General features: G+C 54.3%; 8 protein-coding genes across 8 annotated transcripts; 5 read left to right on the top strand and 3 right to left on the bottom strand.

Moving 5' to 3' along the window:
- Positions 1-407: 407 nt before the first annotated feature.
- Positions 408-1,888, top strand: PV09_07222 (uncharacterized protein). Its single transcript, XM_016360962.1, has 5 exons — positions 408-542; positions 638-703; positions 758-916; positions 971-1,294; positions 1,346-1,888. The coding sequence occupies exons 1-5, from the start codon at positions 540-542 to the stop codon at positions 1,691-1,693; spliced, it is 900 nt and encodes a 299-aa protein (XP_016211334.1). The 5' UTR covers positions 408-539; the 3' UTR covers positions 1,694-1,888.
- Positions 1,889-1,996: 108 nt separating this feature from the next.
- Positions 1,997-3,852, top strand: PV09_07221 (uncharacterized protein). The gene is made up of 2 exons (XM_016360961.1): positions 1,997-2,664; positions 2,863-3,852. Exons 1-2 carry the CDS (start codon positions 2,301-2,303, stop codon positions 3,336-3,338), a joined length of 840 nt encoding a protein of 279 aa, XP_016211333.1. The 5' UTR covers positions 1,997-2,300; the 3' UTR covers positions 3,339-3,852.
- A 21-nt stretch (positions 3,853-3,873) lies between these two features.
- PV09_07220 (uncharacterized protein) lies at positions 3,874-5,384 on the bottom strand. The gene is made up of 3 exons (XM_016360960.1): positions 4,635-5,384; positions 4,154-4,575; positions 3,874-4,095 (listed from the first exon to the last, which is right to left on the bottom strand). The coding sequence occupies exons 1-3, from the start codon at positions 5,287-5,289 to the stop codon at positions 3,958-3,960; spliced, it is 1,215 nt and encodes a 404-aa protein (XP_016211332.1). The 5' UTR covers positions 5,290-5,384; the 3' UTR covers positions 3,874-3,957.
- A 1,294-nt stretch (positions 5,385-6,678) lies between these two features.
- On the bottom strand, positions 6,679-8,863 carry PV09_07219 (uncharacterized protein). Its single transcript, XM_016360959.1, has one exon. The coding sequence runs from the start codon at positions 8,230-8,232 to the stop codon at positions 7,045-7,047; it is 1,188 nt and encodes a 395-aa protein (XP_016211331.1). The 5' UTR covers positions 8,233-8,863; the 3' UTR covers positions 6,679-7,044.
- A 982-nt stretch (positions 8,864-9,845) lies between these two features.
- PV09_07218 (uncharacterized protein) lies at positions 9,846-10,601 on the top strand (the record flags this gene model as incomplete). The annotated part of the gene is made up of 1 exon (XM_016360958.1): positions 9,846-10,601. The coding sequence occupies one exon, from the start codon at positions 9,846-9,848 to the stop codon at positions 10,599-10,601; it is 756 nt and encodes a 251-aa protein (XP_016211330.1).
- PV09_07217 (uncharacterized protein) lies at positions 10,595-13,498 on the bottom strand. The gene is made up of 2 exons (XM_016360957.1): positions 12,590-13,498; positions 10,595-12,540 (listed from the first exon to the last, which is right to left on the bottom strand). The coding sequence occupies exons 1-2, from the start codon at positions 13,075-13,077 to the stop codon at positions 10,968-10,970; spliced, it is 2,061 nt and encodes a 686-aa protein (XP_016211329.1). The 5' UTR covers positions 13,078-13,498; the 3' UTR covers positions 10,595-10,967.
- A 1,200-nt stretch (positions 13,499-14,698) lies between these two features.
- On the top strand, positions 14,699-20,852 carry PV09_07216 (uncharacterized protein). The gene is made up of 4 exons (XM_016360956.1): positions 14,699-14,754; positions 14,813-15,002; positions 15,071-19,522; positions 19,576-20,852. Exons 1-4 carry the CDS (start codon positions 14,747-14,749, stop codon positions 20,758-20,760), a joined length of 5,835 nt encoding a protein of 1,944 aa, XP_016211328.1. The 5' UTR covers positions 14,699-14,746; the 3' UTR covers positions 20,761-20,852.
- A 290-nt stretch (positions 20,853-21,142) lies between these two features.
- On the top strand, positions 21,143-22,476 carry PV09_07215 (uncharacterized protein). Its single transcript, XM_016360955.1, has one exon. The coding sequence runs from the start codon at positions 21,365-21,367 to the stop codon at positions 22,406-22,408; it is 1,044 nt and encodes a 347-aa protein (XP_016211327.1). The 5' UTR covers positions 21,143-21,364; the 3' UTR covers positions 22,409-22,476.
- Positions 22,477-24,355: the final 1,879 nt, after the last annotated feature.

Here is a 24,355-nt window from a genome sequence, read left to right as displayed (position 1 = left end):
ATTTTGTATTTCAAGCTTCAATATGTTCCCGCCTTGCATCTTGTCTTCGTCGTCGTACAGGTGAATTGGACTTTGTCGGGTCTCCAAGCTGTGCTCCACTATCGCCAGCGAGCTTGCCTTGAGTTGGATCACGGACGTGATTTAGCAGTTTATGTTGTCGAAATGTACCGTCTGGCTGACGACAGGTCTGATTCGCCTCCTTTAGAAAAAACGTACGTGGAGTTTTCGCACTCATGGGATCATAACGAAGGAAGAGAACGCACCATTGCGATCCGTACATGCTCTTTGGCCAGAGTGCTGAGGCGAACGCAAGTGTTACAAGGAGCCAGGTCGCGCACGTGATGGCGACGGAGCTTGGACCACACGCCAGCCGTACGCGAAAGTCGACGAAGCCAATGCAGCCTGAAGCTGGTCATCACCACTGCTAACCTCCGACCTCCCTATTCTTCGCCTCCAAATCCCCCTTTGCTCTGTTGCTCAAGCCTTCCTCCAGTGCCTTGCACGTCCGCTAAACTCGCTGCCAAAGAAACATTGTAGCCATGGTACGCCTCCAATCGCACCGCCGCAGGCCATCCCATTTCCCGCCGGCTCTGTACCCTTTGAACGTGAGGACGTGCTGATCTGATGGCCTTTGTAGACTTCGATAGGTACAGGCTACGACCTTTCAAACTCCGTCTTCTCGCCCGACGGTCGCAACTTTCAGGTATGTTCTGCGCGTGAAGGCCAATTCGACGCCGCCCGCTGAAGTCCGTGCAAGGTCGAATATGCGGTCAAAGCAGTAGAGAACGGCGGCACCGCAATTGGAATAAGATGCAAGGACGGCGTAGTGCTGGCCTTGGAGAAGCTGGTCACTAGCAAGCTGCTCAAGCCGGGAGCCAACAAGCGCATAGCAACGGTAGACCGGAACATTGGTGTTGTACGTCGAGCGACGGAGACCCCGTAGATGAACAAGGGATTGACGAGCTTCAAGGTTTCGGCGGGTCTATTACCAGACGGCAGACACTTCGTTTCACGGGCTCGCGACGAAGCGGCTTCCTGGCGACAAACATACAAGGCGCCGATCCCTACCGCGTCACTGGCAGATCGCATGGGCAGCTACGTCCAGGCACACACGCTCTATTCGAGCGTGCGACCGTTCGGTATGACGGCCATCATCGGAGGCTGGGACAGCGAAGCCGATCTAAAGGTGGACGGCGAGGTTGGATCGGGACCCAAAGTCCCCGGCGGCAAGAAGGCGGGTGGCAAGCGTGGAGGACCGTTCCTGTACATGATCGAGCCGAGCGGCTTGTATTGGGTACGGGTCTCATATCTACCGCTGCCGTGCTAGAATGCTAATTCTTACCAGGGCTACTACGGTGCCGCAACAGGCAAGGGTCGGCAGGCGGCAAAGGCAGAGCTTGAGAAGCTCGACCTTGCGTCAGGAAACCTAACACTAGAGCAAGGCGTGAAAGAGGCAGCCCGCATCATCTACGTCGCACATGAAGACAGCAAAGACAAAGACTTCGAGCTAGAAATGACATGGATCAGCTCGTTGGACGGTCCGACGAAAGGTCGACATGAAGAAGTGCCAGAAGAGATACGCAAGGAGGCGGAGCGGTTAGCAAAGAAGAGTATGGACGACGACGATGACGACGACGACGACGATGATGATGACGATGACGAAGATGACAAGAAAGACAAGATGGAAGAGTGAGCATCCTCGGTCGTCTCCAAAAGTTTAAGATCTTGTACACTACACCGGGCAAGGCGCATCACGCACAAAGCTTTGGGCGAGTACCATGGGACGGGGGGGGAAATCATAGCATGTAGAATTGAGCGTTTGGCGCTTTTTAGTTCGATCAATCAATGAACCGCCCAAATCTAGACCGCACGGCGTTTCTGTACCTAACTTATGCAAGCTGCACAGCTTATCACGGGATCTCGCGACCCGGGCTCCCGGATTCGTAGAGACCTTGCCTTGCTCGTTCAGTGGAGCCTCTGACTCTTTTAAAGTCCACGACATTCTCGGAACGTCACTTGGCTTCCTCTCTGTTCCAATCTTCCATACCACCTTTTATGCGCCCTCTGATTTTGGTCCTGTGTCTGCTCATGTACCCGTTCCAGCATCGTTGCCATGCGTGATACCCAATAGACAGTAGAACCGTCGACTTTTTTTGCAACCGCCTTTTTTTTCTTGGGCCTATTTCCTTCCAATGCGGACTCCGCGCTCCATCTACTCCTCTGACTAACTGGACTAACTGCTCGATCTACGTATCTTGCTGACCGCGGCACTATGCCACCGATTGTGATTTTGATCCGCCATGGCGAGGCGCAACACAACGTCACGAATAAGTCACGGCCCTTTTTCTTTTCAAATAAAAAAAATGAAAAATGAAACCCTGTTGCAACGCAACGTGCGTGGCTCCGCACCGGCTGACCGTCTGCCACAGGACTACAAGATCAGAGATCCGCCGCTCACGGATCTGGGTCACGAGCAGTGCAAGAAGCTGAATGCACATCTGAGGGACGAAGAGCCGCTGGCGGGCGACATCGAAGCGGTGATCTGCAGTCCGATGAAGAGGACGATCCAGACGATGATCGAAGGACTGGACTTCCTGCTCGCGGGCGAGGGAGAAGGCGGCGAGCGCAAGAAACCGAGCGTGGAATTCGATGCTCGCTGGCAAGGTACGTTTTGCCGTGTCAAATTTCGAACAGAAGATCTCCAGGCGTCCCGGTGCCATCTCCGACCTTTCGTTTCGCAAGGGGCGGGGCCCTTTCCCCCATTCTCTCTCTCTCTCTCTCTCTCTCTCTCTCTCTCTCTCTCTCTCTCTCTCTCTCTCTCTCGTCTCACTCTCACTCATATGTGCTGAACCGTCGCGGCAGAGAATTCAGACGCGCCGTGTGATACGGGCTCGCCCGTTTCCGCGCTCCAGGACGAGTTCCCGCAGTACCGAGAGGGGCTGTCGAGAGTGGACCCGGCCTGGCCGTCCAAGACGGGGCCGTACGCGTTCACGCGCACGGCGACGCTCGAGCGCGGCCAGGCCGTTCTGCAAGCTCTCTACTCCCGCCCCGAGAAGGTCGTCGCCGTGGTCTCGCACTCTGGCTTCTTGCGCACGGCCGTCAGCCAGTCGCACTACGCCAACGCGGACTACAGGGTCTTCGACTTCGAGGAGAAGATGGCGGGCAAGGAGTACAGGCTGATCGAAAGGGACGGGACGCGAGAGAAGGGCGGCGGGCTGGGGATGAGCTGGAAGGGATGGGCCAACGTGGAGGAGGGCGACTTCCCCGAAGAGATCACCAACGAGGCTAGGGAGGAGACTCCGCCGCCGGTGCCGGACGAGAGACTGGGAAGGGTCTGAGCCCATTCGAGTCGATCCCTTGATTTCAAGTCTGCTGCCGTCTGTAGTGGGATTGAGGTGTCGGACCTGAACGAAGCAGATCGCTCGTAGGGCGATTAGTTAGATCATCTTTAAGACTTCGACGTTCTTCTTCCCGCTCATGCAATGCACGCAAACGTGTCTGCGCCGTCCGGCAAATTGTGCCGCTCATGCTGCTTCTGAAGGGAAGACAACGAAAAGGAACGGATGGGTCCCATTTGCGCATTTCCGTGTGACATGGGGCCTCGTCAGACGAGCTGTGCGAAGTCGACTTGAGCCAGGACGACTGGTTCGAGACAATCACGGCCGCCAATGCGTCAACGGACTGGCGGGTAGATCATGCCAATCAACTTTGACAGCGCCGTGGCGTGCACGTCACGGAATCGGAGGGGAATGAAGTAGACTCCTCGACGTGGTCGCACTACAGCCTGTCTGAATTGGAGATGGCTTCACAGACAAGCTTGGTGCCCAGACGGGAAGGAGGCTCAAAAACGCGCTTTTTTTGTCCTTTATATATATATTTATGTATTCAATTAATTTTTTTTTTTAAAAAAAAAAAGGATCTTGTTCGCCACACGTATCTGCAGACATAGGTGCGGCTCTAACAGCCTGGATCGATGGCCCGCGGCCAAACCTCCCTTACAAACTCTTCCATGTCCTCGACGAACTGTGCGGGCTTCTCCATGGCGGCGAAGTGGCCCCCTTCGGCGTGCTCCCTTTGCCAGACGAGATTTCCCGTCTGAAGCGGGGATCAGGAATCAGCTTCGAAGCGCAACGGGGGAGGAGGGGCCACTTACTCTTGCGACGGCTTTTGGCGGAAGCGGCATGATCTCCTTTGGACACTTGGAGTATCCCAGCGGTTTCTTGACGTGGTAGGCTGGATCCGGATGGAACAGCTTCGGGGTCGGGCCGAAGAACTGTCGGTAGGGATATATGGACCTGGGAAACGTGTCTGTAAGCCAGTACAGCGTTGCGCTGTCTAAGATCTCCTCCGTTGGCGGCGTCTGGTCTGTCCACTGATGAAACTTTTCGCCGACCCAGGCGAGCAAGGCTATCGGGTTCGACGAGAGAACCAAGCCGATGGTGGCGGGCCGGGTGCCATGTTCACGGCCGTACGCAGTGCCCATGTACGCAAAATCGGACATGCGCTTGAGGTCGGCCGGATCCCATTCCTTGCTCTCCGCTTCGGACTCGGGCCCCACGCCGGACACCAGGTTGACTGTTCACGTCGGTCAGTTTCAAGCCAAGGCGAAAGGGATCCGCATTAGAACGACGCACGGTGAGCTGCTTTGCACGAAGGATGCTCGACGGCTAAAATCCTGGACAGGAAACTCCCCAGATCCCCCCCTTGAGCGATATATCCGTCCTCGAAGCCAAGGCCTACCATGAGTTGGTCCATCAACTTTGCCGCGTTCTCAAGACCAAAGTCTCTGTCCAGCGGCGGTCCGTTCGAATAGCCATAGCCAGGCAAGCTCGGGACAACCACGTGGACGGGTAACGTGTCCTCCGTGTACTTGTTCCTGAACTCGTCCAAAGCGGCGAGGAACTCCAAGAAGCTGCCGGGCCAGCCATGCATGGCGAGCAAGGGTACTGCGTCCGCTTTCTTAGAAAAGAGCGCAACGAAGTGAATTCGAAATTGGAACCCCCCATCTTCTATCTCGACGGTGTAATTGTTAAACGTGTTGATTCGGGCCTCCGTCTTTCTCCAGTCGTACCTGTTAAGCCACAGATCCTTCGCAGCTTCGAGCCAGTCGCGGGTGATGCCCCATCCTGCAAGATCTTTGACGTCCGAGACTTGATTTTCGTACGTCTTCGGGCCAATCCTGGAAGCTTTCAGCAAAGCCTTGAAATTTTCAAGCTCCTCATCCGAGACGTGAGCCTTGAATGGCTTTGGCTGGAGCTTAGCCTTGAGCGGTGTGGAATCGAAAGCCATTGTCTTGATGCAAGCAGCGTTCCGGGCTTGAAACAGCGGAATTTATACGAGCTTCGAACTCCATCTTTGCATAATGGCCGAGGCCAAACTCTCCGCTATACTGGAGTGAGAGGGGAGGGGTGTTGGATTGGGCCTTGCGCCCGCATTGCTTACCTAGACCGCACCATACTCAACTTGGAAGACGCAAGGCACGGGGATAGCTTTCGTTCAATCTGGGTGATCGAGAACGAGTGCTGCCGGACTCTTGAGATATCGATCCATTATCTATGCTATAACCAAGTTCGTCTCGTGCACGTCGGCTCCAGATCGGAAGAAACCCAATGTTCGTACGTTGACAAGTAGAGGACTTAGAATAGTCCTAGATCGAAAACATGAAGCGGCGATGTCAGATTGCAAAGCTGGCCATGAAAAATCGAAGCAGGACGTGGGGGAACAACAAGAGAAACAGAGATAATGATCACTCAAGCCAGAAGGATGGAGACTGCGCTTTTGCTGTGAATGCTAGGCGTTCCTCTTGAGTTAGCCAGCTCCCACAAGCATCCCGTTAGATGCGCTCTTTGTCAAACCTCGTACGGCGGTGTATTTATCCTGGCAAATGTCCGCGTCTCAAATGACACGAGCATATCAAACCACAGTTTCGACCTTTTTGCAAACGGCACGTCGTTTGGAACCACCCCCCCCTTTTCGGCGATACCTTGGGCGTGATCGCAGCCTTGTCCAGTCGACAGAAGTGAGGACGTCGAACAGCCTGACAAGCTAGCGAAGGCGCATCGCCGCAGTGGGAAGAACCGGTGAGAGGGCGTTCGGGAGCGGACAGGCGACGTGTCAGACATTAGGCCGTCGTGGCATCACGACGTGTGGAAGTCTTTGTTTTTGAGCGTCGAGGCTCGCAAGCTCTATGCGTCCTATTCCGACTTCACTACTCCGCCACCCTTGGCTGGCTGGCATTCAGCATGTCGGCGCGGCACGGTCTGTTTCGAGGGCTGGCGGGCCGTCAATACCGTCTCGAGGGCTGCCGCTTCAAGGCATGTGTCGAAAGAGCCTTCTCGCCTCGCAATCAGTGCTCTCTATGCTAGAGTAACAGGGTCTTCCTCTGAGGGCTCCAGACGCAGCCTTACTCTCGTCGTGAGTGTTGTTGACATGACTTAGCCTTAACGGATCGCTTCGGAATTGTCCACTCGTCAAATCGAGGGAGAACTGCAAACCCAATAACTTCTTGGTTGTGGTCGTCCTTGTGCCTCTAGTAAAAAAGTTAAGGGGGAAGTGGGTTATCGGACAGCATTCTCAAGTCATAGCAACGCTAGCCGCTGAAAGTACATGAGACGAAAGTAAGATGGACGACAAATAGTTGAATTAAAAAAGCCGATAGGCCGCTTGACCCAACGGCAGTTGACAGAAGTAGCAATTGAAGCATGTTCATTAATCTAATAGTAGTAATGATGATTATGGATCCGCGCCCTAATCGCTTTTGTCTGTACAGACATCACAGGAACGGCCACATAGCTCCAGCACAACGTGCGGCCTTTGGCCCGATCTAGGCCTTACTAGCAAGTATTACATGTCTTGCCTTTCCCCTTTTATCGCCATTCCTAAATATGTGAAATTTCCAGCCTCCAGATGCCGCGAGGCAGCATACGCTAGCAGAATCCCCATCAAACTCACAATGCTGGCGCAAAAATTCGCATTTGTAGAGAAGAAAAAAAAAACAGCACTGTACATGCCTCCTTACACGCGTGATAATCACAAGGGGCTACTTTAGTACCCCCTCATACCATTTCCATGGTGCTCGAATAGATCCTCCAAGTTTGCACTGGGTGCACGCTGCCCAGACGGAGCACCTCCAGGAACATTCAAATTGCTCCAGTTCTCCTGCACACCCATACCGCTCAGCCGATCATACCGGCCTCTGGTTGTGCCTTGCGTACCCAACGTTCCGCCCGTGCTCGGGCGGCCGAGACCCGGCGAGTCTGGTGGTGATGGCGCGCCTGTGGACGTGTAGTCTGCAGGTTGCGCATAGCCCCTGTTTGCAGGGTGATTTGGGTTCAGAGTCGAGAGACGCGCTGCGGTGCCACCAATAGAAGCATGCTTTGCTCCCGAAGCTGGAGAGGTTGATGTTGGCGGGGCGTAGTAGCCCGCAGGTAGGAAATTAGAGGAACGATTGGATGGGGACATGAGACCAGCAGGGTTGGTATGGTGTGCGCCGGCTCCCGCTGTTGGAGAGAAGAATAGCGAAGAATTTCTTGCAGCCGTCGAGCTGGCCTGTGGCCCAGCAGTGGAGCCAGTGTTGCGACCATGCGCTTTAGACAACTTGCCTGCTGGAGCAGAAAGGCGTTCAAGTGACAGTGTGCTGCCCATGGCTGCAGTACTCGTTGCGACACCAGGCTTTGCGAGCTTGAGCATGGAGTCGCTGTACGTGCCCGCTCCCAGCTGCGCACGCTTGACGCTGCGATGCAGACTCCAAGCAACCATACCGCGCCAGGCTAGCACAGCCGCGCCCAGAAAGCCTAGGAACGCGCCAACTACGATGAAAACCGTGCCCTCCGGGAGATTTGACGTTTGCATGTACGGAGCGCCTGCTGTCCAGGGGACTACTTGTGTGGGGATACCATAACCTGCAATCGTGGGCACTCCGGATAGGTGAAAGATGCTCGTGGAAATAGCTGGGGCGCTGGTAACGGAGACTGTTGACGCGGCACCGACAGAAGCGGCGGTTGAGAGGTTTGGCAGGTCCGAGACAGAGACAGATGTGGCATCGTTTGTGTTCTGAGTACCTGTTGCGCTGGTAGCTGTGGTGCCGGCGTCGGTGGCTGTAGTGCCCGAGTCGGTAGAGGTGTCCCCGGTAGCTTGCGTAGCTCCGTTTTGTGCGTAGGCAATCGCAGCGAGGGCGAGAAGTAGAGCAGATTGCCTGCTAGTGGAAGGCGAGTCCCGTAGTAATGAAGCCATTATTTAGCAAGACGTGTATGCTTGTATCTTATGTACAAGCGTTACAAATGAGATGTTTCGAGGTGTCGCAAAGAGATTGGTACGTGAAGGCCTGGAGACCGAGTGGGTCGTCTTTGCCCCGACTGCTATGCGAAAGTAGTAGTTAAGCAGGTGGTCGTCGTATTCAAGACGGAGGATGTCGTCTACAAACACGAGAGATGTGTGCAAGCCGTAGACGCGTGATCTCGCGGCACTGGATCTGCTGTAGTCGCTGCTTAGTGCGGCGGCAGCAGGAATCCCACGGCGTTAACCGGACGATGCAGTCGAATCTAACGGGCCTGGGTAGACGCCGACCAAGACTCACTCCTCTCACAGACGCCGCCGTCGTCTGGTGTTGTCGCAAGTGCCCCTTCTCTTGCCCGTGGGCCCTGGCTCTCCTTGCAAGCCGTGCTAGTTAATGCCGGCAAACGGAACAATGTTGTGGGTTTTTGTGTAGCGACTCTGGTCACCCGTGACACGGCAGACGAATTCGGCTGCAGAGTCGTCCGGGAACGGCGGGGGTTTTGTGACACGGAAGGAATGGGGAAGGACAAGTGATGTGTAGAGAGCGAGCGAGCGAGAGAGCGAGGGTGTATGAAAGAGGGTGAGGGTGAGATTGAGTGCAGGAGCCAGACCAGACCAAAGCCGGTGAGTCCAGGGCAGCGCGCGCCAACGGGAATCAGGGAAGAGGCTCAGCGTGCGCTAGCGTCGGAACCGGTCTAGCGCCAATGTGGCCACGGCAACCGGGGTTCGCTAGAAGCACAAGGTGGGTCCTATTTTTATGTCTGGCCGCCGAAACTTTTTCCTGGGGCTTCCTGCTGCTACGATCGACTTGACGCTGGGCAGAACTGAAGACTTGTCGGCCACGAGAAGTCCTGCATATCGCCTGAGCACAATTCTCGCTGCTGAAAAAAGGAGGGCACCATGGGCACGCAGAAGAAGACGCGCAAGTTCGCGGTAATGAAGCGGCTGATCTCCAAGCGCGACGACCGCTTGAAGCAGAACCAGGCCAAGCTGGCTGAACAGCAGAAGAAGCCTAAGCCGGGCGAAGAGGTTGTGCGCGCTGTACCCCAGGTGTCGTCTGCGCTGTTCTTCCAATGTACGGAGCTCGCTGTTCTTTTCACCGTCGTCGGACTCGCCCGTTGATCGAGTATACGCTGACTGAGGCTTGCAGACAACACGGCCTTGAAGCCTCCATATTCGGTCCTTGTAGACACCAACTTCCTCTCGCACACGGTGCACTACAAGCTAGACCTTCTCCAGACGATGATGACGTGCCTGTACGCGGAGTGCAGGCCCATCATCACCTCGTGCGTCATGGCCGAGCTCGAGAAGCTTCCGCAGCCCAAGTACCGCATTGCCCTTCGAATCGCTCGCGACGAGCGCTTTGAAAGGCTCGAGTGCGGCCACAAAGGCGTGTACGCTGATGACTGCCTCGTCGACCGCGTAGTGCGACACAAGATTTACATAGTCGCCACCAACGATCGGGATCTGAAAAGACGCATCAGAAAGGTTCCTGGCGTGCCCATCATGAGCGTAGCGAAGGGCAAGTACGTGATCGAACGACTGCCGGACGCACCGGAGAAGTGAGGGTGATGGCGTCGCACCTCCACGCCTCTTCTCCAGCAAAGGCATGTCCTGTAATACGGAAACAGAGGATGGACGCCTCGATGGAGCTTGCCCCGTTTGGGCGAGACAGACGTTGCCCAACACATGCTCGCGATACAGGTAGCCTTGGCATCCTCATTCTTTCCGGTCAGCCGTCAAGCGCAATGTGGAAGGACTCGTGCGTCGCTTATCTCGACTGTCATGGATCGCACGCAGCGATGATCTCCGGAACCGCAACGCGTACAGACACAGGGCAGCACGTACACGCATGCACGCTCCCGCAAGCCGGCCGAACGCATCGCACACATCGCCGCCAAGCATCACCCGACCTCGACGAGCTGCTGGCCTGCCTTCGCTCTTGCTCAGCGCACGACCAGGAAGGTGCAGGCTTGCGAGGCGATCCTTCCGGTTCGGTTATCGACACCGCATGCGGAAGGAATCATGACGAAGAGATGTCGTGCGCCTTGTCCACGCGCATCCTGCCAAGACTTCCGTATCGGCGGGAAGGTGCTGCCTTTTCCGAAATGTACGCCTGCCTCCTTCCTGGTAAAAAATGGCGTGTCGTCCCTTCCAGGTCGGAAGTTGCCGGCTCAGAAGTTGAGACGGCTGGATGGAGCGTGGTGAACGCAACGTGTCAAGAGTTCAGTCATCATCAACTCGGTGGGGGAAAGGGACTTTCGTTGGACTCTGCATCCAGGCGTGGAGTTCGGGGATTGAGGGTGTCATGGAAACAGTCCAGCTAGATTTTGATATCATACACTTTGGTAGTGACGGTGAACATTGCTTGTATATATCCCATCTCCACAGTGACGACAAAAAGAAAACAAGCAGTACAGAAGTACAGCGTTGACAGGTTGGCTGGCATATATCAGCGGGCGTGATTCGTTCTTCTTAAACAGCCATACAATCAGTGAAAATGTGCCATCGCCACATGGACAAGGTCCTTTTTCCCCTTCCAGCCTCGCATGTTCCAAAAATAAAAAGAAATGGAAAAAATAAATAAAAATAAAAGAAAAAGACATTCTTTCGTCTCCTTTTTAATACACGGTCAACAAAATTTATTTTTTAAAAAAAATAGGATGTCGTGGAATGTGGTCAAGACATCTTCGCTAGAGGTAAGAGAGCATCTCCGGCAGGCCGTCCAAGAGCGTCGCCAGGCCGGCGCCCGCGGCAATCTTGGTCAACGTCTGGGCCTTGCCTCCTCCACCGCTTCTCTTGTCCCTGTCACGAGAGCTCTTGCGCCAACTGGTCCCCCGCTCGTCGTACTCGCGCCCGCTGTCCCTTCTGCTCCGGCTCTTGGAGCGAGAAGACGAGCCGACGTAGCTGCTGCTCGTGTCGTCGTCCGAAGTGCTGCTGCCGCTGCTTGTCTTTCCGCGCGCCGAAGACGGGGACTCGTAGTCCCGCGCGCCGGAGTGCGTCTCGCGGAACTTGTTTCCGTACACGGGCGCCGTGTGCGAACGATCCAGCGGCGGCGGCGCTGGCGCGGAGGAGGCGGGCCCGCCGCGCGACGACCTCGGCGATCGTGTCGACGCTCTCGGATTGCGGATGCGCTCCGTCAACTCCACCAGGCGTTGGACCTGGTCTGGACGCAGGGCCCCCTCGATGCAGTAGCATTGATCCTCCTGCTTGCGACCGTTCACTACGCGCTCGCGCATGACGCGAGTGTATTCATAGCCGCGCTGCCGGATGGCCTCGCGACTGACGTACTCCTGGAAGATCTCCGTGATTGGCATCGTGTCCTTGGAAACCGTCTTAATAGCCGTGTGCGGAGACATCTTCGAGTTAGAGCCGATGAGATCAGCGTCTTCGTAGTCCCAGTACCATTGGTTTATTCGCAAGCGGTAAGGGATAGGGGCGAGCTTGGAAGCTTGCTTCGGAGATTGCGGTCGTGGGTCTGAGCCTGTTCCTTTGGCGCCACTTTGAGAGCGAGGTGCTGCGCTGAGGCCGTCGGAGAAACTGGCACGTGGTGAGGAGAGCGGTGAGGGTCCCGGAGACATATGCCGTCGGGAGCCATTGGCGACATGTTGGGGAAAGTAGCCGCCCGAGGTTGGACCCCATGACTTTGAGGACTGAGGCGAGAATGGTGGGCCATGTGGCTGCAAAGAAGAGGGCCGTGGACCGGCAGGAATAGGAGAAGGCATTGTACGTTCTTCGTCGATATGCATCAGTACGGGGTCGTCGGTCGTCAAACGAAGCGTTGGTGGCGGGCCCCTCCTGTCGTAAGCCTCAGTTTCCCAGTCCGACTCTACCGCTGGGGCCTGCCAATTACGACGCTCGAACTTCTCACGTCTAGGTTCCTCGCGTGGTCTCTCGTTGAGGCGCAGACGCTCTTCGACCGTGTTTATCCTCGTCCATCGTGAAAGCAAAAGATCCACGTAAGGCGACGAGACCATTCGAACCTTCGGAAGATCGTCTGCTTCGTTGGCGGACAGTGGAGTCTGTGCTAGAGTCGGCTCTTGGTAGAGAACAAGTGCTCTTGGGTTAGGGCCATGCTCGTCTCGTCTGATGAGTGCCTGTGACTTTGGGCTCTGACAAAGTAAAGGAGCGTTGGCGATGTGCCGCTTGAATGATTCGTACGTTCGGTAGGCTCTGAGCAGAGCAAGCTGTTGCTCGACGACCAAAATCTCCATCTGTGACTTTTCGACGACAACAGCATCGCTTGCAGTCTGATTTCTTTCATAGCTGTGCTGTGTTAATTTTCAAAGCAGCTTCCACGACAAGGGTTACGTACTTGGACCAGATGATGGACTTGGCCGTGTAAAGTGTCTGTAGCATAACCGACATTGTGAACCTCAGCGCTTCGAGATGCGCCAGTAAGTACTTGGCTCTTGCTTGAGATAGAACGTTCCATTCAACGTCCTCACGCCACGGAGACATCGAGCCCGTGGTACTGGACAGCGCCGACCCATCTTGACTATTCTGCCGCGACGGATTCAGCGGCACCAGAGACTCTACCTCTCTGAAAACATCCTGGCACTGATCCAAAGTCTGTCTGACAGTGTTGAAGGCCTCTTGAGAGGGTAAAGATCCGTCTTCTTTCAGGCGAGAACCGATCTGTCTAAGAACCTGGGACAGCAGGTTGACTTCCTTGGCCAGTCGATTGACATCCTCGCTCGCGGGCGCAGCTGATTGCGCGGCCGAGAAGTCGTACAGGCCGAACGTCAATCTGGTGCCCCAGGCTACAATCGAAAGGACCGTGGTGACCGAGTCGTTCGCCATAGGAGGGCGGTCTTGATTCTCCACGAGGCACAGGCAAGATAAAAGAGCTTGGAGGGCTCGCTGGACGACCCCTTATCTTAATACCAAGTGTTGCTGTTTCTGATACGCTGACGGCTGCCAGCCTTGCAAGTGCGACCAACTTGAGCCGGTGATTGGGGCGGGGTGTGAGAAGCGATTAGACAGACAAGAGGAGGAACATGGCTCCTGTTCCGCGCCCACGCTGAAAAGCAGAATGGCACGGCGCCGTTTTGCATAGCTCCGATGAAGAGGCCACTCAGCGGATCGGCCCTCACTGCACTTGCAATTCGCCAGACCGGTGGCTCGGTGAACAAGTATGCTGCGGCACAGTCGGGACAGGATTGGCGCGTTCTTCGACTACCGGGGTTCTGTGGAGAGCCTTTTCGCTTGCGTCATGCTGCGAACATGTAGGACCTGCGTTTTGCGATGTCCCAGAGCAGTCATTTGCCGCTTGTGTTGCTGAGCGAACGATTCCAGTGCGCGGCGTGGATTGCGATATATAACACGCAAGGACGGCGCTGGGAGTCATCGACGTGGCACTGCTTTTTGCAGCTGGCGAGCGTCGAGACAGCGCCGAAGACGTGTTGCCATACCCCTCATGGCGAAGGCAGCAAGAGTGGACCGCATGACTTGCATCGTCGGCGGCACAGCCTCTACGCCCGTCGACCATTATCGTCGATCGTATTTGACCGGAGAGGGCCGTAAAACACGCTTTCTGCAATTACGAAGCAATCCATCGTGTGCCTGGAGGCGATGGTCATTGGTTGCACCGGCTTTGCAGTCGTCGTACACGAAGCGTCTCCCGCCATGTTCGCCAGGCATCTGGAGCAACGTCGGTCGCATGCAGAGTGCCTCACTGGGAGCTTGAGAGAGCCCCGGCAGCGTGGTTTGTGAGCAATCTTGTGCGCAGAAAGCCGTGATTCCAGCACTTGCGTTTCCGTCGCCTCTGGAAGCCAGTCACGATCTCCGCCTGTGCACGATGAAGGCCACTCGTTATTCCAGCACACATCTGAGAGCGCGGGGCTTTCGGTCAAGAAGTACAAGACGCCAGCATATTCGCCTTCCAGCTTCATATTTCCATCTTTGACGACTCGTGCACGGCGACACGGTCAGCCCCGTTGGCATCTTACGGTGGTGAGCTGGGTAGTGACCGCGCATTCCACGTGATCGCGGCTGATGTAGGGCACTCTGCCTGCAAGCCGACTGTCGGTAGGTGGTGAGAAATGAGGGAATAGTTGCATGCGACGACAGTTTCACCAAGCCTGTGCTGTATTCCTCCTGGTTCGTTTCCTTGAGGAAACGTCATTGCAGGACGGAGGCCTTGCGAGAACAGGCTGTTGCAGCGTCGACGGCAATTTAACGTATTTTGAAACAACCAGAACAAGCCGGTTAGCGTTATCACCGAACACCATGACGCTCCGATACTCCTGAATCTTCTCATGTACATGATGTCCTGCGGTTGAACTGAATGAAGGAGGCCCACGGCATGCTCGTCGATTGATCACGGCTGCAGGCCAGCACGCTAGCCATTTTGGGTCGCTGATTCTCCCTGATCTGAGCATTTTGTTTCCACGCTACGTCAGTGCTTCAGGCAACGTTGGTACATGCTTCCTCCAAGCAACAATTCTTGACGACTTGTAAGGCGCTCACGATGCGGACGTAAGTTAAAAAAATGCCTTGAATACGGGTAGTCGAGCTGAAATAAGTCTTTCGCCAGTCTACGCCGCGATGCGCTGGAACGCCTGGCAAAACTGTCTGCCAGCTCACCCAACGCTGCGAAGCAGACAGACATAGCTCGTCTGTGCAAGAGATGCCCGGGCACACGGCCGCGGGTCAATGGAACGAATAGTGGAAGGACTTCGCGAGCCTCGAATGCCGCTTCCGCAGCTGTTGCGCGGGTTCCGATGGTATGCTCTCACGCTGCTCATTTTCGCCATTTCTGGGGGGAACACATGAACTGAATCGCGAGTGACAGAGCTTGCCGGAGATCGAGGCACTACTAGCACTATGTAAAGCGGCTCCCTTGGTTACCAACAAGGAGATTGCTGCACAGCTGCTGCCGCAATTGACGTCGTACTTGCCCGAAGTACATTTTCAAATGCTCATGCCACCACTGGCGTCGCCCGACCTCGAACCTTCGCCGTGGGAGCCGCTTACGTACAACTTGGCCGCTGCTGTCCTTGCGCTTGGACTGAATCACTCGTTCCTGCGGCAGCATGCGCAGTCCAGCATTAGCCGCTATATCACCAGCTGGGCGGAGGCTGCTGAATCACTGGGTTCAGAAAGACTGGACCCCGAGGAAGACGATGATGACACGGCAAGCGAGCCCATAGCAAGGATGGTTAAGATGTCCGTCTCCATGCTTGGGTTCCTGAAGGCCGCCACCGAATATGCGCGCTTCTGGGCACCACTAGACCGCATAAAGGTGATTCGAATGCTTCGGGAGGCGCTTTCGGAAAAGTTCATGATCGCGCTCGAGACGGCTCTCTCGATTATGCGCAACTCCAGGCAGAGCGAAGCATTGTTTCCGTGGAGAACATATGCAAAGCGCTACGCTGCAAATGGTCGACCACTTGGCGCCATGCTCTTGAGGCAAGAGTATATGCAATTCATGGTGACAAGTACGGCGTTATATCTAGTCTCATATGAGCGACTCAAGAGCAAAGACATTGTGGACATTCTTCTTGAAGAAAAGACAGCTCCTCAAGCCATTCCCGGAGCCGAGGCAATTCCAGTCGAAGATTTAGCAGAGGTTGCAGCAAACGAATGGCAGTCATTGGAAGAAGGTTCAGACTATCTTAAGTTAGGCTCTGCGTGGCAGCAGCGTCTTGCTTCGGCGCTCAAAGCAAGCGCGCTGAAGTGTTTTTTGTGCTGCACCATCTTGGATGAAGAGGTGGCCGAGGCCGATCTGTTGCTCACTTGGCTCGAAGGCATCATGTCTGATCAAGTACAAATTGCTGACGAGCAGCTTGCATCCGTTGTTTTCAAAAGCATGGCGATCCTCGCCAAATCGTCTTCAACAATCGCCACGGAGATGGTAAAGACGCTTCCAAGGATCATTGTACAGGGTGGACTCGATAGTAAGACTGCATCTGTTGCTGCCCAGTGCCTAGCCACTGTACTCAAGAAGCTACCACAAGATGCCACCATCACGACCTTGTACGGACTCGGGAATCTGCTCAGTGTTCCAGGCGCTGGACCAGACCGCACCATGAATGGCTCGCCGATGCTTGATGGTACTGTTAATTCACGACCCAAAACAAATGGCGACTTGTACGCCGAACATGCAGGAGCTAGCGTGATCTCTTTTGGCCCTTCAGATGGAGACGAGTCCCAATTAATCTACGGTGCGATCATTGAGGCTTTGGTCTGTGTCGCAGCCACACGAAAGGAAGAGAAGATCGTGGGCCTCGTGCTTAATATTTTGACTCAAAAACTACGGCGCATATCGCTCGAAGTGGACACCAAAATTGTCACCGAGACGGCCATTCTTGGAGAATACTGCTCGGAGAACGATCTCAAAGCTATTCTGAGAATTCACACCAAACTCTGCCGTGACGCACTAGAGGAGGGCAATGGAGCTATGGTTGATGCTGTCCTGCAGGCTCGTCTGCATCTCTCGCGTACCATCAAGCGAAGTTCTGACAATTTCGAAATTTATGTCCTCTACCTTCTCAACTCTATGGTCAGTAAGGGAGACGCTCAGGAGCGCTCGAGCTCGGAACGCAAAGCGGACGTTGAGCTTGCAGCGCAAGAAATCGCCCAGCTTCTCCAACCCATCGCTGCTCTGACGCTTGAGAATGCACAGTCTGAAGATGCCGTCAAGGATGTAGAAATCGACGGCTTGGTGGCCTTGCAAAGAGACGCGTGGTTTAACGCTGTAGTACATGGCTTCACGGCCACTTCTCCACTTGGCAAGCGATATCGACGAGAAATGCGCGTTCTTGCGAAGTACAGCCAGCCGCTGATTGCTGAAGATCGCACTGACCAACTCGAAAGCGACATTGAACTTAACACGACCTTGCGTCGCGGTAAGAGCGACAGCAATCTGGGATATCTCCGAAAGCACCTTGCAGAGGTAATCCCCAGCTGTGATTCTGAGATTCGAAGTCTAGGATATTCAGAGTGCGTTTTTCTCACGGCCGCTTACCTGGTCGAGAGTCTCAGAGCCAGCGCAGGCGACTGTAGTCACGTCCTGACATATTTCCTGGACCCTCGACTGAAGTATGGCCCGATGGGCACCTGTATGCAAGCGATCGCGCGGTCGGTCGTGGGCATCTATCTCAATCGAACAGCAACAGGTCAGATCCAGCTGTTTAGCTCTCCATATGTGGCGAAACAGCTGGCTTTGTTCTTTACAGGCGCTTGCCACCGTATCGCGGAGGTTCAGCGCGTTGCCGTCTTGGCTGCGGAGACGATTGTTGCCCAAGTTCCGTCAAGTCTCTGCCAGAGGTCCTCATTGTTCGCCCTGTTCGAGCTTTTAACCATTATGTGGAAGAGTTGTTTGGAGCAGGAGACGGACGAGTATGAATGGACGTCGAGACATCATTCCAAGAGGGGCAATGTGACCGTTGAGCTGTCAGACAACTACGAATTCCGTCGAAGGACTATGATCAACCTTCACAAGTGGGCCAAAATTTGGATGGAGCGCGTTCTAGACATTGCACCCTTGGACATTAAAGGTTTGATCCAGACATACCTCTCTGAGTATGAGGACGATGGCGCGTACGGCCACATATCCCTTGGCAGATCCTTTGCATTAGAAATGGGTGGGGTCATTCCTTCTACCGACCTCCGACTTGGCGCCATAGAGAATTCAGCTATCGGTATCAACACTGCGTCAGACTTCGTTGCACAATATACAACTCGACAAGAATATAGATTCGTTGGTGGCATTAAAGATGATGATCAAGAGTGGGTGCCTTCTGGTGCAGATGGCGACCTACTCATGCGTGAAGACTCAAGGTTTGACAAGACCATGAATGATGCTGGAGCGTTGCTTGCGGACATCGAGAGCCGTACGTTGAATCACAAGGTGGTTCCCATCGCAGAACTGCGCGACGCATTGCGTCGAGCAGGCGCACTTTTATGCCGAACACAGAAAGACCAGGGCGCCATTGTCCAGCACCTTGTTGGCATACCGTTCTCAGTCTTTACAAAGCAATCAATCAAGTTGGGCATATCCCTGTGGATGGGCGTAATCAAGGAGAACGCTCGAATGGAATCTCGCATTTTTATCGAGATTGCACGCAACTGGGAGCAAACGGTTCTCCATCGGCGCGGCCTTTTCGACCGTCGACTGCACCACTACGATCCATTCAATGTTAAACAGGAGTTTGCGCCTTCCGATAGGCAACTTATCGTCAGCCGCCAACATGCGGCGATAGATCTAATCGCGCCACATCTTCGCGTTGCGCAGTTTCTGTCGAGCCATTTCAACGCCACCAGGCTTGGTAGCCCTTATATACAGCGAGCGTATTACAGACTGATGATCATAACCCTTGATGCACTGTCAGAAACAATGAGCCACCCCCTGGCCCGAGAGGCTCATTTCTACATTGTTCTTCTTGGCCTCCGAATTCTGCGATTTAGCACTGGACTTGACATGACTATTTTGTGGCGTCTCAAAGATCGCCTAATTACCGCAGCGCTAGCATGGTTTGCAAATCCTCCTCGGTGGTCATATGGCGGCAATAGGCTCCAGATCAAGGCCGAGCAACATCTTCTTGGAGACATTCAGACAGCACTTGCTAAAGTCGATAAAATCGGTCAGGACCAGGTGGGATCACGCAAATCGCTCAGTGCAAAAGTCACTCTGCTCCAAATCCTACTCAGTGACGAAATATCCCGCTTGATGGTCTGGCTGTTCCCCCTGGACAGCGAGAAGAAACACCTGCTTCGAGGGCAACACCATCATACTTCTGTCCCTGACTCCACATTTCTTCAGGCAGTTAAGACTGCATGGACCGAAAATCCGTCATTAGCGATCCAGCTCTGTCAAAGATTTGGGTCGCGGGCCGTGCACAACGAAGTACGCTTCTTGCTTCTCAACTTCCCCCATAAGGCGTTGAACGAACCAGATGCGGTGGAACTATTGCTTGGTCCTTCAATGCCGACCGACGTCTCCTTCCAGCTTAAATATCTGCTCTACTGGGCACCCGTAAACCCAATAACAGCTGTCACATATTTCCTACCGGCTTACGGAAACCATCCATTTGTCATTCAATACGCGAATCGTGCACTTGACAGTCACTCCGTCAACGTGACATTCTTTTATGTGCCACAGATTGTGCAAGCACTACGTTACGATGTGCTTGGCTATGTCGAGAGATATATTATTGAAGCAGCCAAATTCTCACAGCTTTTCGCACATCAGATCATATGGAATATGAAGGCCAATTCATACAAGGACGAAGATTCTCAAGTAGTGAGTTCACCTTTGTATCCCTTTCTTGGTACTTACTACTAACGAAACATCAGCCCGATGGCATGAAGCCCACACTCGACAAAGTAATGGACAGGCTCATCGCCAGCTTCTCTCCTGAAGATAAGAACTTCTACGAAAGAGAGTTCTCTTTCTTCAACGAGGTCACGAGCATATCCGGCAAGCTCAAGCCGCTGATTAAGAAAAGCAAACCGGAAAAGAAAGCTAAAATCGAGGAAGAGCTGCGAAAGATCCAGGTAGACGTTGGTGTCTACCTGCCAAGCAACCCTGACGGCGTCGTTGTTGGCATCGACCGAAAGTCTGGGAAGCCTCTGCAAAGCCATGCAAAAGCTCCGTACATGGCTACGTTCCGCATTCGGAAGGACAAAGCCGTTCAGGGTGACAACGAGCAGGAACTAGTCGAAGCTAGCGAGAGGGCCGACAAGAAGCATAGCTACGAAGTGTGGCAGTCGGCCATCTTTAAGGTCGGCGACGACTGTCGCCAGGATGTGTTGGCTTTGCAGCTCATCGCCGCTTTCCGCGGCATTTTCCACAATGTGGGTCTAGATGTCTATGTCTTTCCGTACCGTGTCACGGCCACGGCGCCAGGATGCGGCGTTATCGACGTGTTGCCCAATTCCATCTCAAGGGACATGTTGGGACGAGAGGCAGTCAATGGCCTTTACGACTATTTCGTGTCGAAGTATGGCGGCGAGGACTCAATCAGATTCCAAGAGGCCCGCAACAACTTCGTCAAAAGCATGGCTGCATACAGCGTTATCTCATACCTGCTGCAGTTCAAAGACCGGCACAACGGCAACATCATGATTGATGACGCGGGCCACATCCTGCATATTGACTTCGGGTTCTGCTTCGACATCGTTCCCGGTGGAGTCAAATTCGAGCAGGCGCCATTCAAGCTGACGAGTGAGATGGTCGCAGTGATGGGCGGACCGCATGCACAAGCTTACCAATGGTTCGAAGAGCTGTGCATCAAGGCTTTTTTGGCTTCGCGCCCCTACTGCGAACACCTAGCTCATATGGTCATCACCATGTTGGACAGCGGGCTGCCCTGCTTCAAGCCACAAACGATGCAGAACTTTAGGAATAGGTTCGCGCTTGATAAGAGCGAAAGAGAGGCCGCTGATGTGATGAAGGGGCTGATCAAGAAGAGCTACAGTAGCTTGACTACCAAGGGCTACGATCAGTTTCAATTATTAACGAATGGTATACCGTACTAGGAGGCAGTTGGGCCCTGCAGGAGCGTGAGTGCGAGGCGAGTAGTTTATACAGTAATTCCCATCCAATTATTGTTCATGCACCACTTGGGCGCACACCTAAGCGCTCGCAAGGCTTATCTGGGGCTTTTGTTCTTTCGTGCCGAGAAATTCGCAGTCGTTCTACAGTGCACACGCATTTTTGTCAAATGTTCCATCGCTGAAATTGAGAGCGGTTTTGCATTGGGTGAAAGCCTAGGCTTTTATGTTGCAGTCTGTCAGGATCGCAGTGTCAGCCGTCGTCTATGCCGATCACGGCATTGCTCGTTGCCTTCTCGTGCACCACAACCACGGGGTTTTTGGCTTCGACACGCCGACTGTGGAGAGGCCGAGGTTGTCCGCGTCAGGAAGCTTCCCCACAAGTCGGCTCAGGGCAAAGATTCCCCTATGCGAAGACATGTATATACCCGCAAGTAAGCATGTCAAAGCTGTCTTTTCTTCTTTATCTTCTTGCGAGGCATTCTCTACCCGAGTCCAATCACTTCTCGCCCTCCAAGCCTCGTTGACCTTCCCACATCTTGTCATTCCGACGACAAGCCCCAGCGAATCCTTCTGCATATAACACAACATGACTCCGTCGCTGCAAACGCCGCTGTCCCAGCTACTGGGCATCAAGTACCCCATTATCCTTGCGGGTATGGCGCGTACATCCGGTGGCCCTCTTGCTGCGGCCGTCAGCAACGCCGGCGGTTTGGGTGTCATTGGCGGTCTCGGCTACACGCCTAAGCAGCTGCAAGAGATCATCGACGAGCTCAAGGAAAACCTGACGGACAAGAGCCTCCCATTCGGCGTCGACTTGGCCCTACCTCAAGTCGGCGGTGGTGCAAGAAAGACCAACCACGACTACACTCACGGCCAGTTGGACGAGCTGATCGAGGTCACAATCAAGAACGGCGCAAAGCTTTTTGTCAGCGCCGTCGGCGTTCCACCGAAGAGGACGATCGACAGACTTCACGAGGCGGGTATCCTAGTGATGAATATGGTTGGCGCACCAAAGCACGCCGTCAAGGCTCTCGAGAGGGGCGTGGACATTGTTTGCGCTCAGGGTGGTGAGGGAGGTGGCCACACCGGCGACATTGCCAACAGCATTCTCATCCCTGCTGTTGTCGATGTTGCTAAGCGCTACAAGAGCCCTCTCACCGGCAAACCTGCCATGGTCGTCGCCGCCGGCGGCATCTTCGATGGACGCAGCTTGGCCAGCAGCTTGATGCAAGGTGCTCAGGGCGTGTGGGTCGGAACTCGCTTCGTCGCTAGCGTGGAAGCGGGCTGCTCGAAGCTCCACAAGGAAGCTGTCGTCTCCGCTGACTTCACCGACACCGCCCGTACGCTTGTCGTGTCAGGGCGGCCTCTCCGTGTCAAGGTGAACGATTACATCAGAAGTTGGGAGAGCCGGCCGGAGGAGATGCAGAAGCTGCTAGATGCAGGTATTGTTCCTATTGCGAAGGACATGGAGGAGGAGAAGGAGATTGACATGCCTTTCTTGATGGGTCAGGTCTCTGGTGTTATCAAGGACATCAAGCCAGCTGGACAGATCGTGAGGGAGATGGTAACGGAAGCCGTGGAACAGCTAAAACTTGGCCAGACGTATATCAGCGCAGAGAGCAAGCTATAGTGGAAAGTCTTTGTTTACTTGTATACTCCTACCATTGAGCGAATTGAGCATGTTTCTTGAGTTGATCATAAACCATGTGGAACCTGTTTCTTGCATAAAATGGCCAAATTTAACTCCCTGAGACCAGATGTGTGCAGTGAAAATTGATGATTACAACGAAATCCCTCTTCGTTGGCCGCCGTTGCCACTTCTGAAGACGAGGCGCTTCGCGCTTCTTGTACGGCGGGCTGCCTTCAAGCCTCCTGCTCCGACCGTCTTGACCATTGAACCATACGCTTCATATGCGTCCACTCTCTCCTTTGAGCATGAAACAGCACTGAAATAACCAGTTCCTCGCGGTGGTCCGTCTAGCCATGATGTTGAGGTTGCTGGCACGCGAGCAGGCGTCACCGTGCCGCGCGCTTGCGCGGCTTCATGCATCGGCGCGAGCTCGATCAACGACGTCTCAACCAACAACAACAGCTCGAAGTCTAACGTTTGAGACCACAAGCTTTCGGGAAGCCGCCGCATAGCGAAATGCGAGGTTTAAAGGCTCACCTCGAAGCAGACTGAGAGATCGAACCAGAAATCCTCTTTGCTTATCACGCGCCTAGCTTTTCTCCTCTTCGAGATTGTTCCCACTGCTCTTGATCAATACCAAGGTCAGAGCGGATAGGTTCAAGGACACGTAACGCTGTTAGCACCGGAATAGCTTTGTGGGAGAGATAAAAGATATATGCATCCGTAGGACGAAGCTGCGGCGTCCCAGTCTAAGCGCCGTGATCAATCCACGCGAGATCGGTTGGAAATCACAAAAGGTGGCCTAGTTTTTGGCCCCTCTAAAAAGCCGCTACCCTGTGGAATTTGGCGAAGTATTTCCTCGAGTCTTGGATTCAGCCTTCGATGATTCCTTTATGGTTGGCCAGTCAGAACGTAGCCATAGTCTGGCCGTCACACGGGCCAAATTACATGGACTCATTCCCTGGACTCATTCCCTGGACCGAACCGCCGTCGGCTAGACTGAGTGACGAAATGCTACACTTCCTGAGTTCTTGGGTTTTGTGGACGGCCGGTGGCGTCGAGGATGCCCTCATCCACGTTGCTCACGCATCATACGGAAACTGAGGTGAACTCTGAAGTTATGGGAAATCTCGTGAGGCCAAAACTCGCTCACGTCGCCATCGGGTAGTAAGATTCCACTTTAAGGATATATGAAATCGGTCTTATATATTGCATGTGCGGTTCAAAAATGCTCCTCGAATCCTTCGTCGCTAGTCTCACGGGTCTACTGGTAACCACACCGATGGTACCACGGCTAATTCTCCGGCCTCCGGCCTCGCCGACTGATACATCCTGACTGCTCACGATTTCGTGCCGTGGAGATAGCAAATGCTTTGCCGAAACAGGCCCTGAGGAGCAAGTGGCCATCTCAAATACTTCGAACCCAACAAAACTCTTGCTGATTGAGCAGCCAACACTGTTGTCACTGCTGCGATTCCCATACCGACGCGGGCTTGTGCTCCTGCATACCCACGCGAAAATGGCTTCTCCCCCAATTGGCTTGTCTTGCTGCAGGCCAACATCGCCTTTCCATGTCGCTGCCATGGCATGAGAAGCTCGGCAATGGCGGAGACCCCACGCATGTCGAAATAAACTCAACACGCCTGTCTATCCAGACTTGACCCTTCTGAGCGTTGGTTGTTGCAGCCCAATCACACTACGAATTTGTCATCGGCCCGCTGTTGCGACTGAAGGAAGCCCACCATACTTGCGCTGTCCGGGATAAGCCCCGGCGGAGGAAGCATTCCTTGCCCATGCATGAGTTTCTCCTCGTCTGCCATGAGTCGTCAATTTAGAACGCAGGTAAGATGGGGCGGGCCGCAACCACCAAAGCTCTAATTACATCACAGAAGGACTCTTGCGGATTGTGCGGGGCCAAGGATCGCGATGATGATCACGTCCAGCTCT

This window comes from Verruconis gallopava (assembly GCF_000836295.1).
Source record: "Verruconis gallopava strain CBS 43764 unplaced genomic scaffold supercont1.27, whole genome shotgun sequence".
NCBI lineage: Eukaryota > Fungi > Ascomycota > Dothideomycetes > Venturiales > Sympoventuriaceae > Verruconis > Verruconis gallopava.
The sequence above is the reverse complement of the archived record's forward strand: the minus strand, read 5'-3'. Positions and strand labels throughout refer to the sequence as shown.